Below are 11,221 nucleotides of genomic sequence, written 5' to 3' on the forward strand. Positions count from 1 at the left end.
GCCTCCAGGGAGACCAGCCAGGGGGTCTAGGGACACAAAAAGGCTTGATTCTAATGAGGAGGCATCTGCAGTCAGCAGAACCATTAGTCCACGCCCCAGGTCTGGGGTGGGGGTTAGGGAGATACAGCTCCTCTCCCTACTGGAGTGAGGAGGGGACATCAGCTCCTACTTAGGCAGGGTCTGGGTGAGGAAGCAAGATAGAAGACTCTGGAGCCTAGGTGCCCCCCCTCCCCCAATTCTGACTCCAGCCCTGCCTTCCTGGAGGTTGCGCTGGACAGGGCCCCAGAGACTTTTCAACCTCCACTCCTGAGCCCTAGGATGACCCACAAGCCTTTAGCCAAGCACAGCCTTTGGCCTGAGGCAGGGCAGGCTGACCTCTGCGTGCTCCCTAGGGATCCTCTCATCGAGCCTGATGAGGGCCCCAGCTGGACCGCTTGCCCTTCCCTCCCAAACCCAGTCCAAAGTCCTGTCCACAAGAGCTTTACCCACTGGGAGACACTCGTGATTGAGCACCTACACAACACCAGGAATGCATACCCGCCACAGTAGCTGGAAGATTCAAATCCCTACTGTTGTCTGATGGGGACAGTCAGGCCAGATATAGGAGGCAGAGCCAGGCTTCCCAGCAAACACCTGGCCTGGAACACGTATACAAGGAGCTGTGCACACCCATCCACCACACTCCCAGGAGGCCATCAGAGAGGAGGAGGCTGGGCAGGGGATTTTTATGCATGTTTATATTTAATGAACCACATGCAAATGAGATGGGGAATAGCCACAAAGGAGCCAGCCCCCAGAGACTCTCAGGGGAGGCCACAAAGGCTCCTCATCCTCATCCTTTCGAGCTGCTGGGATGCCTGGGAGTCCAGAACAGGACTGTGGATTGAGGGAGCCTGAGAAGGGACACTGGGGCCACAAGGAGGGCTGTCCAGGCATGCCGGGGAGTCTAGAGCAGGGACAGCCAGCAACAAGCTACAGGGTCCCTGCTGCTGTTGGGAGGGGGCTCCCTGTGGGAGGGAGGGAGCCACTGCCCCAATTGATGGAGTGCCAGAGGGGAGGGGCTGCAGCTTGGACAGATGGTGTACCGCCTTCCTGCACTTGAAGCAAAGTGGATTTTAATGAAATCTCAGTCCGGGTGCTGAAGCTGGGAGCTCGGATGGGAGGGGCCTTTCTCCAGGTTTGCAGTGTGGGGCCTGAGCCAGGGTGGGAACAGGGTGGGAGGAACACTTAACCAGCTGGGGGTACAAGGGGCCACCATGGCCCCCTCTGTAGATCAGAGTTTAAGTGTGAATCTGATCCCCAGATTGAATATTTATGACACATTGAAATGTAGATGGGTAGGTTTGACAGTCTTCTGAGAGGCCTGTCACCTTGCATGGATACACTACCCTCTTGGGGCGTTTGTGGAAACTGCAGAAGAACTGCGTGTAGGGGGAGAGGACAAGGGAGGAAGAAAACGATGGAAGTCCCCCGGCTCTGGTACAGAAGAGGCTGGCAAAGCTACTATTGACAATATTCCTACTAGGTAACAGTGGTGAACTGGGCCTCTGGGCCTCAGTTTCCAGTTCTGTAGAACGTGGCACATACCGCTCAGGTCACAGCAGTTAAAAAGACAGCCGCCAATTTGGGAAAAGTGCCTTTCTCTAGGTGGCCTTCATAAGTGAGGTCCTGGAGACCCTCCCCTCCGAGGGAAGCCTCCACAGCTCACACAAGTCTTGTTAGAGCTTCATCATTCTGGAATTGGTCTGCCAGCCATGTCTACCCTACAGTCAATTGAAGCCACAAATACAGTCCAGTCCAGTGTTATAAATATATTCAAAACATTATGAATATTTTCTCCCCCCCCCTTTTTTTGTAACACGATTGTATGGTTCTCAGTTGTGAACTTTGTGTATGACAACGTATTGTCTCAGTGTCTCCTCCCCAGGTCTCTTAAAGATTATGCCATGTCTGGGATCAGAGTGTGCCTGCCCACAGTGGGGAGGGCTGGTGTGTTTCTTAAGCTACTATACTGCCTCAAGCAGACAGCACCTCAGTGGGTGACCCTCACCTCTCCCTCTGCACCTCCACAGTGCACCTTATCTGTCCCCCCTCTTCTGTTTCCCCAGCCATGTCAGACTTCCATGTGCACCCCCAGGCCACCATGGGTGAGGAAGGTGGTGTGGCCCGCTTCCAGTGCCAAATCCATGGGCTTCCCAAGCCCCTGATCACGTGGGAGAAGAACAGAGTTCCCATTGACACAGACGATGAGAGGTGAGCCTCTAGTGGGAAGGGCAGAGAGGATGACTGGGGTACTGACTTTGGATGAAGACTGCAGAAGCCTTGTGTGTGTCACCAGTGCCTACAGCCTGGGGCAATGCTATTTATGCAAGCTGCAGTCACATGGCTTACTGGGCCCAGATTCTAGGCTCATGAAAATGTGTGTGAGGATTGCCTGTGGTTGTTATCAAGATTGGGGGGTGGGGGCTCCCAGTGAGCGTCTGTGATCACAACACTCTGGTTGAGTTAGTGTCCACACCTCAGTTTATGTCCCCATGGTTTGAGGTTGCAATGACTGTGCTGGTAGTCAACTGTGCCCTCCCCTAACAGGTACACATTACTGCCCAAGGGGGTCTTGCAGATAACAGGACTTCGGGCAGAGGACAGCGGTGTCTTCCATTGTGTGGCCTCAAACATTGCCAGTGTGCGGGTCAGCCATGGGGCGAGGCTCACTGTGTCAGGTGAGCTCCTTTGGCCTGCCCAGTTCTCTCAGCCACCCCAGCTGGTCTACTCCCAGACAGACCCAGTTCCCCAGCATGACCAAGTATATATGGAGGCCCTGTGAGCACAAGCTGACAGCAGCTAAGCCTGGTCTCTAGTCCTCTCTTCCTGAGAAGCATGTTTTCCCAATGATCCCTGAGCTCTCCTAGTGCAGGAGGCCTGGCTGGGAGAGGAAGAATGGTCAGGACCCTCAGGCTCCCCAGCATCTCCTAGTCTTCAGTACTTGGTTTGGGGGTGGTGTGTGTGTATCCACGGTCATGAGTAGGAGTGAGGAGGTGGAAAGGCCTCCAGCTGAAATCAGGAAATGTGGTTTTCTCCTCCCAGGCTCAGGCTCTGGGGCCTACAAGGAGCCCACCATCCTTGTGGGGCCTGAGAACCTTACCCTGACAGTGCACCAGACTGCAGTGCTGGAGTGTGTCGCCACGGGCAACCCGCGTCCCATTGTGTCCTGGAGCCGCCTGGGTGAGCCTTATCCAAAGCCCAGCTCTCTGGCCAGCCCAGCCCCTGGGAGGGCTGGTCTCATGGTCTCATCACCCAGCTCTGGGGACTTTAAATTGTGTTTGTTCTCCGCAAGGGCCTATCCCTCCCTCCCTGTGGCCTGGGGAGGGGCTGCGTTTCTCTGAGGTCAGCCTGCTGCTGCTGCATTCTCTCCCTCGCTGCAGGGCTGGCTTAGCTCCCTGGGTTACCAAGTATAGACAGTTCTCAGTGCCTCTCTAGGCCCCAGAACTCTCTGCAGCCCTCAGCACCCAGTCCCTCCCACCCACCCTCTGTGCCCTGGCCACACCCCCAGCTATGCTATCCTCAGCCTTCAAAATCCTAGCAAGCAACCCACCCTGGCTCTGCTCTCCCACTCCCAGGCTTGCCCCAGCCAGAATCCCCAGGCAGCAGAAGAAAGCAGTGAAAGGGTGCAGATGGGCCACTAGTCTGAGCCGAAAGGTCACTGGGGGAAGGAGCCTCTAGAGGGGTGGGGTGGGGCGGCATTCACCAGGAGACTATGCCTCACTAGCAGCTGAGTGATGGGGGAAGGAGGGGCCGTGTGGGATAATGGAGTAGATTTCACCACTTCAGGGTCTGAATGGGGAGCTGTCTCCTTGTGTTCTGGCTGTGCTAATCTGATCCCTGGGGTGGGGGGAGGGCCTGGGTCCCAGGGAGAGGCTGGAAAGAGCATACTACCATCAGGAGCCACTAGGCACTCTGGGGGCCATCTGCTCCATCATTTCCCAAAGTATGGCCTAGCAGGAGAAAAAGAATGGCTCAGGGGCCTAACAAGTGTGGGAAACAGAGTTAACCAAGGCTCTTTACTGAGGAACTTCTCAGAGCCGTTATATTCATGGGCTTGTAATGTGCCTCAGCATCCTAGAGTAGAACGGATCTTAAACCACGGGGTTTACAACTGCTGGACGATTTCAAATCCTCTATGGATTCAGGGAGAAGGAACTAGGGGCTGAAGCAGGAGGGTGTCACCCTAGGCTATGCAGTGAGATGCTGTCTTAGTCAAAACAAACAGTAACAGCAAAAGCAGCTAGCAATCATCACGCTAGCATCAGGACACTGGCCCCTGCTGCTGGGCTCAAGTACTGTGCATTTCTCTGCCACTTCTGGAGCTCTGCCAAAGCCATAGGTCAGGGCTTTCTGAAAGAGTGGTAAAGGGGAAGCCTTCTGGAATGTTCTCATCCTTCCCATCTTTCACACTCCTGCCACTGCTCATTCTCCCTCCACTTCCATTGCAGATGGCCGCCCCATTGGGGTGGAGGGCATCCAGGTGCTGGGCACAGGGAACCTCATCATCTCAGATGTGACCGTCCAGCACTCAGGTGTCTATGTCTGTGCAGCCAACAGGCCTGGCACCCGGGTGAGGAGGACAGCCCAGGGCCGGCTGGTGGTACAAGGTACAGAGCAGCCAAACCCTCCCCATGCCCCATCAGCATCTCTGGTCTGTGTCAGAGACTAGTACCTTCTATTACTGCAGCTGTCTATCCTCACCCTAGCCCTGACTCTCACCCCTCTTCAGTCTCCGGCCAGGTCAAAGACAGCAGGTCTTCCCCAGAACATGAGTGCTAGAAGCAAGAGGGGTGTGGCATTCTCTGACTTGCGACCCATGTACCCTGCACATGTCAGTGACACCCCTCCACCTTGGAAGGCACTGCCACTTTCTGATATCAGCAGGTCATTCCCTGGCTCACACATGTCCCTTCCCGTGGAGCCGTTTCATTCACACATGGGGCACTTCCATGCTCACACCCGCCTGCTGTGCGCTCCAGTGTGCCTGTCATCTCCCCCTCACACAGCAGCTCCCACCCTGCTCACAAGATGTGGGGCCTGCAGCCAGCCTCAATTTCCATTTCCAGGGCTTTCCCTGGCTGTCTCTCCTCCCATGGCATGGGCATGGAGATGGGAAATGAGGGATTAGGAACTTAAATGCCGTTTGTTTAGCATGCTATATGCTGTTAATCTGTCCACATGAAGGTGATAGAGTATTCCATTCCTGGGTGTTAATAGAGGCTTGAGGCCGGGGATTGGAGGGAAGTAGAACTGGGTGGTGAAGGGGGGCAGCTCATCCATCTCTTGTCATTACAGCCTTGGAGGTGCAGCCAGCCCTATTAGCACATTTATTTATTTAACAATTTCCTGAGCAGGGAGCTCCGCTTGATTGCTTTCGGATACAGATGTCAGTCTTTTAAATAGTCCTTAAGATGGAGTCCTATTCCTAGATGCTGGGGTGAAGGAAGAAGAGAGGGAGCCCCTCCTGGCCTACGTAGAGTACTCTTCTCTGGCATGTTACCCTTCCTCCTCACCCCCTCATTCGTGGCTGTCCCTGTTCCTCTTTACATGACCCCTATGACTCTACACACTTCTCCGTGCCCACTCAGCCCCAGCAGAGTTTGTCCAGCACCCTCAGTCCATCTCCAGGCCGGCTGGGACCACAGCCATGTTCACCTGCCAAGCTCAAGGTGAGCCACCTCCTCATGTCACATGGTTGAAGAATGGACAAGTGCTGGGTCCAGGAGGCCACGTCAGGCTCAAGAACAATAACAGGTGTGTGAAGGGGGGTGTGCGCGTGCGTGCACAAGCGCTCGGGCACATACTCATGCATGCTTCATGTTAAGGTGCCATCATGGGAAGAAACAGTGGTCTGAAATAAGTGACCCAAATATACTGTGTATCTCTAGCTGGGGGAGAGTGCTAAGATGGGAGCCTGGGACTTGGGTCTTAAATCTTGCGCCTGCCACCCTTGTGCTCATAAGTCTTGCTCAGACAAGGAGGGGCTCAGTCTCTCAGGTGAGAGGTGTGGTCCGCCTCTGAGGCTCTCCCTTCCCTTGCAGCACATTGAGCATTTCTGGAGTTGGTCCTGAAGATGAGGCCATCTACCAATGTGTGGCTGAAAACATTGCTGGCTCATCCCAAGCCAGTGCCAGGCTGACCGTGCTGTGGGCCGAGGGGTTGCCAGGCCCTCCACGCAATGTCCGTGCTGTCTCTGTGTCCTCCACTGAGGTTCGAGTGTCTTGGAGCGAGCCTCTAGCCCACACCAAGGAGATCATTGGCTATGTCTTGCACATCAGGAAGGCTGCCGGTGGGTAGTGATCATCAGGAGAGCTCTGTCAGCCACCCTCACTCACTGTAGCTAACCCCCTGAACCACACACAGCCTGACCCCAACACCTTCCTTTCCTTCCACACCCTGCTCCCTGACCACCTCATTTCACCAAAGCTCCCAAGATGCCCTCCTGTTCCTTTACACTCCCTTTGCCTCCCAGACTCACCCAAGCTGGAGTATCAGGAAGCCGTTAGCAAGAGCACCTTCCAGCACCTGGTCAGAGACCTTGAGCCTTCCACAGCCTACAGCTTCTACATCAAGGCCTACACACCAAGGGGGGCCAGTTTAGCCTCTGTCCCCACCTTGGCCAGCACCCTGGGTGAAGGTAAGGAATATGGGATGCAAAACCATAGACGCTCAGGCTTTGGGAGTAGAGCCATCACGTACACCTGTTCAGGTTATGTATACACAGGTGCTGGGCCCTGAGGCTGAGTAGAGACTGGCTGTGCTGGGAGGAAGGGGTGACCTTTTCTAATTCACAGAAAGGTGCTGTCTGAGTAAGACCATGTCCTGTGCCTGAGGTCAGAGGGTTGTCAGGTTCTTGGGTTCTAGGTCACAGGCAGAAAGCTAGAGCTCCATCTGACTGCTCCCGTCTTGGCCCCCTAGCCCCCACCCCACCCCCACTATCAGTGCGGTTGTTGGGCAGCTCCTCTCTGCAACTGCTGTGGAAACCCTGGCCACGGCTGGCCCAACACAATGGGGGCTTCAAGTTGTTTTACCGCCCAGCCAGCGCAGCCTCCTTCACCGGCCCCATCTTGCTCCCTGGGACCGTCTCCTCTTACAACCTCAGCCAACTTGGTGAGACCTGCAGGGCAAGGGGCTGGGCAAGGTGTGACACTGGGTGCCAGGGGTGGTGTCCTTCCCTTCCAGGACAAAGCTGCCTGGTAGGGAAGGGAAGTTGCTCAGTAGCCCTGCTTCCTGCAGACCCCAGCACTGTGTATGAGGTGAAACTCCTTGCCTACAACCAGCATGGGGACGGAAACGCCACAGTCCGCTTTGTGTCTTTGAAGGGAGCCTCTGAGAGGACAGGTGAGGGTTAACAATAGGACATGGGCTATATCCTGGCCTGAAGGGAGGGAAATGGGTGGGAAGAAGGCTAGGTAGGAAGAGGACAGTGTGTGTAGCCCGTGTGCACACAGCTGTTTGGCCGTGGGCAAGCTGCCTAACTTCTCTCCAGTTTCTCAGTATGAAGCAGGGTTAACTATACCTACTTTATAAAACTATGGTAAGGATGAAACAGTCGGAAAAAAAAACAAAAAACAAAAAAAAAAAACAAGGTGTAGCTGGTCCTGGCTGGGAATACAGCTCAGTTGACAGAATGCTTGCCTAGGGCTGGGCAGTGGTGGTGCACTCCTTTAATCTCAGCACTTGGAAGGCAGAGGCAGGTGGATCTCTGTGAGTTTGAGACCAGCCTGGTCTACAGAGCAAGTGCCAGGAGAGGCTCCAAAGCTACACAGAGAAACCCTGTCAACCCTGTCTCCAAAAACCAAAAAGAAAAAAAGAAAAAGAAAAAAGAAAGAAAAAAAAAACCCAAAACAAAAAAACAGACATAGCATCTATAATCACAGCACTCAGGAGTTAGAAGCTGGAGGATGAGAAGTTCAAGGCCATCCTCAGCTACATAGCAAGTTTGAGGCCAGCCTGGGCTAGATGAAACCCTGTCTTGGTATCTGGCACAGAGCTGATACTTGGAATTCAGAAAAAAACTGAAAGATTGAGCTGGGGTCCCAAAGGAAAACTGTAAGGGGTCAAGCAGAGGAAGAGGGCTGGGGAGTCTTGCTTGCTGGGGAGGCCAGGCAAGCTATGCCCCAACCCACCCTGCCCTCTAGCCTTGAGTCCCCCATGTGACTGCCGGAAGGAAGATGTCACCAACCATACATCCACCACAGGCATTGTTATCGGCATCCACATCGGAGTCACCTGCATCGTCTTCTGTGTCCTATTCCTCCTGTTTGGCCAAAGGGGCAGGTGGGTCCTGAGTCTGGGGAGGAACTGTTGGCAGGGGAAGGTGGCCGAGCTGGCACCTCAGCCTCTGTCCCTGATGCTACTCCCCTAACTCTTGGCTCATCTCTTAGGGTCCTCCTTTGTAGGGATGTGGAAAACCAGCTTTCCCCTCCCCAGGGTCCCCGGAGCCAGAGGGACCCTGGTATCCTGTCCCTGAATGGAGTGAGCCGAGGAGAGGGAGGCCAGCTAGGCCGAGATGAGAAGCATGTGGACGCCAAGGAGTTGGAGCAGCTGTTCCCTGCAACCGGATCAGCTGGGCAGCCAGGCTCCAGGCCTACTGTGAGTGCCTGTGCCTGCCACCCATCTCCCTCAGTCTCTGACTCCCTCATGCTGCCCCTTCCTTCAACTCCACCACAGGGCAAGATCTTCCTGGGACACCTAACTCCTGGTCAGGGATGCTCTTTGGGTCCTGAGTCAGGCTGGAAGGCCTAGGGATGGTCAGGCATAACCAGCCTGCATCCTTCAGGCCACAAGCTTCTGCACCTGGCAGTAACAGCTATGAATGTGGCCCAACACAAAATCATAAATTGACTTAGAATGAACTGGCCAGGCATGGTGCGCACACCTTTAATCCTAGCACTCAGGAGGCAGGGGCAGGTGGATCTTTGTGAGTTCAAGGTCATCCTGGTCTACAGAGTCAGTTCCAGGACAGCCAGGGTTACACAGAGAAACCATCTCTCTGAAAACAAAACAAAACAAAAAAAACAAAAAACAAAAACAAAAAAAACCCAGGGTGAACTGGGTGTGGTGGTATATACCTGTAATCCTAGCATCACTCATGATGTGAGGGTGTGAGGACCAGAATTCCAGGATTAGCCTTGGCGACATAGAGAGTAAGCCTGAGTTACATGATAACCTCTTTAAAAAAAAAAATGATTCTAGCCTTGGTGGTGCACACCTCTAATCCTAGCACTCAGGAGGCAGAGGCAGAGGCAGAGGCAGATGGATCTCTGTGAGTTCAAGGCCAGCCTGGTCTACATAACAAGTTCCAGGCCATCCATGGCTACACAGTGAGACCTTGTCTCAAAATAAAAAGGGAAAGGATTTCAGGGTTTTATTCTTTGTTTCGGTTTTGGTTTTCTGAGACAGGATTTCTTAGTGTAGTCTTGGCTGTCCTGGAACTGAACTCACAGAGATCTGCCTGCCTCTGCCTCCCAAGTGCTGGGACTAATGCCACCACCGCCCGTCGAGAAAGGATCTTTTTATATGACTTGACTAAATGGTCCTCCAGCATGATCTTTTTGATGACAATGTGCTACAATGTGAAAAGTCTAGACACATCTGCTGGACCCACAACCCAGGGTGGGGTGGAGACTGACTCTTACCTCTGACTCTGATACTGACTTCTATATCCAACCTTTCATTCCTCAGGATCCCTCAGCCCCTATTCCATGTGGGGAGACCCAGGTCTCCATGGTTCAGCTCCAAGGTTTCAACCTTGTGCCAGGGAGGACAACAGAGGCCAAGTCCCCCTTTGCAGGCCCTGGGCCTTCCCCAGAGCCCCAAGATGCAGGCCTCCTCAGTGAAGGACAGGCCACCCTGTCTCCAGCTTCTCTGTGAGCTTACTTGGGACGACAGCCAGAGTTGGTGTGTTCTGAGGGGCAATGCCCCATTCTCAGGTCGAAAGCGAGGTTTTTCCTGTTCCGTGGAACTTGGATGGTTTTGGGAGCTCGCCAGTGCTTCTAGCTTGACTGAAGGACAGGGTTCTCAAACCACAGAAGCCAGAGGGTCCTACAGGAAGGCATCTCCCCTGGAGCCAGAGGGTCCTACAGGAAGGCGTCTGTCTCCCCACTAGAGCTAACGTCCCCTCATCAATGCCTGCTGCCCACAAGACTTCTAATGAAACAAAGTTTTCCTTTAAAAATCAAAATTTAAAAGTCAAAAAAGAAAGAAGAGAGAGAAAGTGAATTATACTTAAAAAACAAGACAAACAAAACCCACGTCCCTACTGTGGCTTGGCCGATGCCGTTGCCCTGCTCCGATCTTGTTTTCTCAGGATGGATTTTAGCTGTTTTGACTCTCAGCACCTACCTCAGCCGGAATGAATGTCCTTGGGAGTAGTGGGGCAGTAACCTCAGCCCCCTGTCCCCCAGAGTCCCAGTGCACTCCTACCTCAAGCCCTCCTTTGGAGTACCCCTCCCACCCCATATTCTTTCCCTGAGTAAAAGAAAAAGAAGAAAAATAAAAAGGAAAAAAAGAAAGAAAAAGAAAAAAAACAACAAAAAACACTGTCCCAATTCTAAGTGTGAAAGAAACTGTCTACCTCAAGCCTCAAGGCCCTCGGTGTGGGCCTGTGTTGTCACTGGACCCTCCTAAGCCCCCTTCTCCTCTAGCCTTGCCTACCTCTCCCCCAAAAGAGGAGGCTGTGGCTAAGTGACCATGGGGCTTACAGAAATTGAGATGAAATTGGCCAGAGAGAAAATGTGAAACAAGCCAAAAACAAGGGGAAGGTTGTTCCTTGAAGTATAAATTGTTGTCCCAAACTAGTCACCTTCCTGCATACCGCTTGTCCTCCATCCCCTGTGTCTATCCACCCCCCTGTCCTGACCTTCTCAGACAAGCCACTGGGCCTGGAGAAGGTAGGACATAACTTGGAGGCTTGTCTCCTGCTCTGCCCAGACATGGGGCCCAATCCCTGGAATGTACTATATTATTTGGAGTGGGTACACCCCCACAGAGGCACCCCAGCTTTCTGTATCATGGGACCCAGGTAACCTGATCTACCCAGTCAGCAGGGGTGGCCAGGAGTTATTTTTGTATGAGGTGTGTTTACGTTTTATTTCTCTGTTCTGTTGTATTGTTCTTTGAACTACTTAGGTTAAAAAGAAGAAAAAGAAAGAAAAAATGCCTATTTTTGGTTACA

General features: G+C 53.3%; 1 protein-coding gene across 1 annotated transcript in view; it reads left to right on the forward strand.

The window, feature by feature from the left end:
* Igdcc3 (immunoglobulin superfamily DCC subclass member 3) overlaps positions 1-9,918 on the forward strand; it is a 42,473-nt gene extending 32,555 nt beyond the window's left edge. The window contains exons 3-14 of the mRNA XM_027411410.2: positions 2,109-2,253; positions 2,590-2,720; positions 3,085-3,222; positions 4,491-4,649; positions 5,631-5,796; positions 6,084-6,331; positions 6,515-6,679; positions 6,961-7,152; positions 7,279-7,383; positions 8,184-8,322; positions 8,430-8,637; positions 9,730-9,918. Coding sequence (XP_027267211.1) covers positions 2,109-2,253; positions 2,590-2,720; positions 3,085-3,222; positions 4,491-4,649; positions 5,631-5,796; positions 6,084-6,331; positions 6,515-6,679; positions 6,961-7,152; positions 7,279-7,383; positions 8,184-8,322; positions 8,430-8,637; positions 9,730-9,918 — 1,985 coding nt within the window. The remainder of the gene's footprint in view (positions 1-2,108; positions 2,254-2,589; positions 2,721-3,084; positions 3,223-4,490; positions 4,650-5,630; positions 5,797-6,083; positions 6,332-6,514; positions 6,680-6,960; positions 7,153-7,278; positions 7,384-8,183; positions 8,323-8,429; positions 8,638-9,729) is intronic.
* The last annotated feature ends 1,303 nt before the right edge of the window (positions 9,919-11,221 follow it).

This window comes from Cricetulus griseus, chromosome 4, assembly GCF_003668045.3.
Source record: "Cricetulus griseus strain 17A/GY chromosome 4, alternate assembly CriGri-PICRH-1.0, whole genome shotgun sequence".
Lineage (NCBI taxonomy): Eukaryota > Metazoa > Chordata > Mammalia > Rodentia > Cricetidae > Cricetulus > Cricetulus griseus.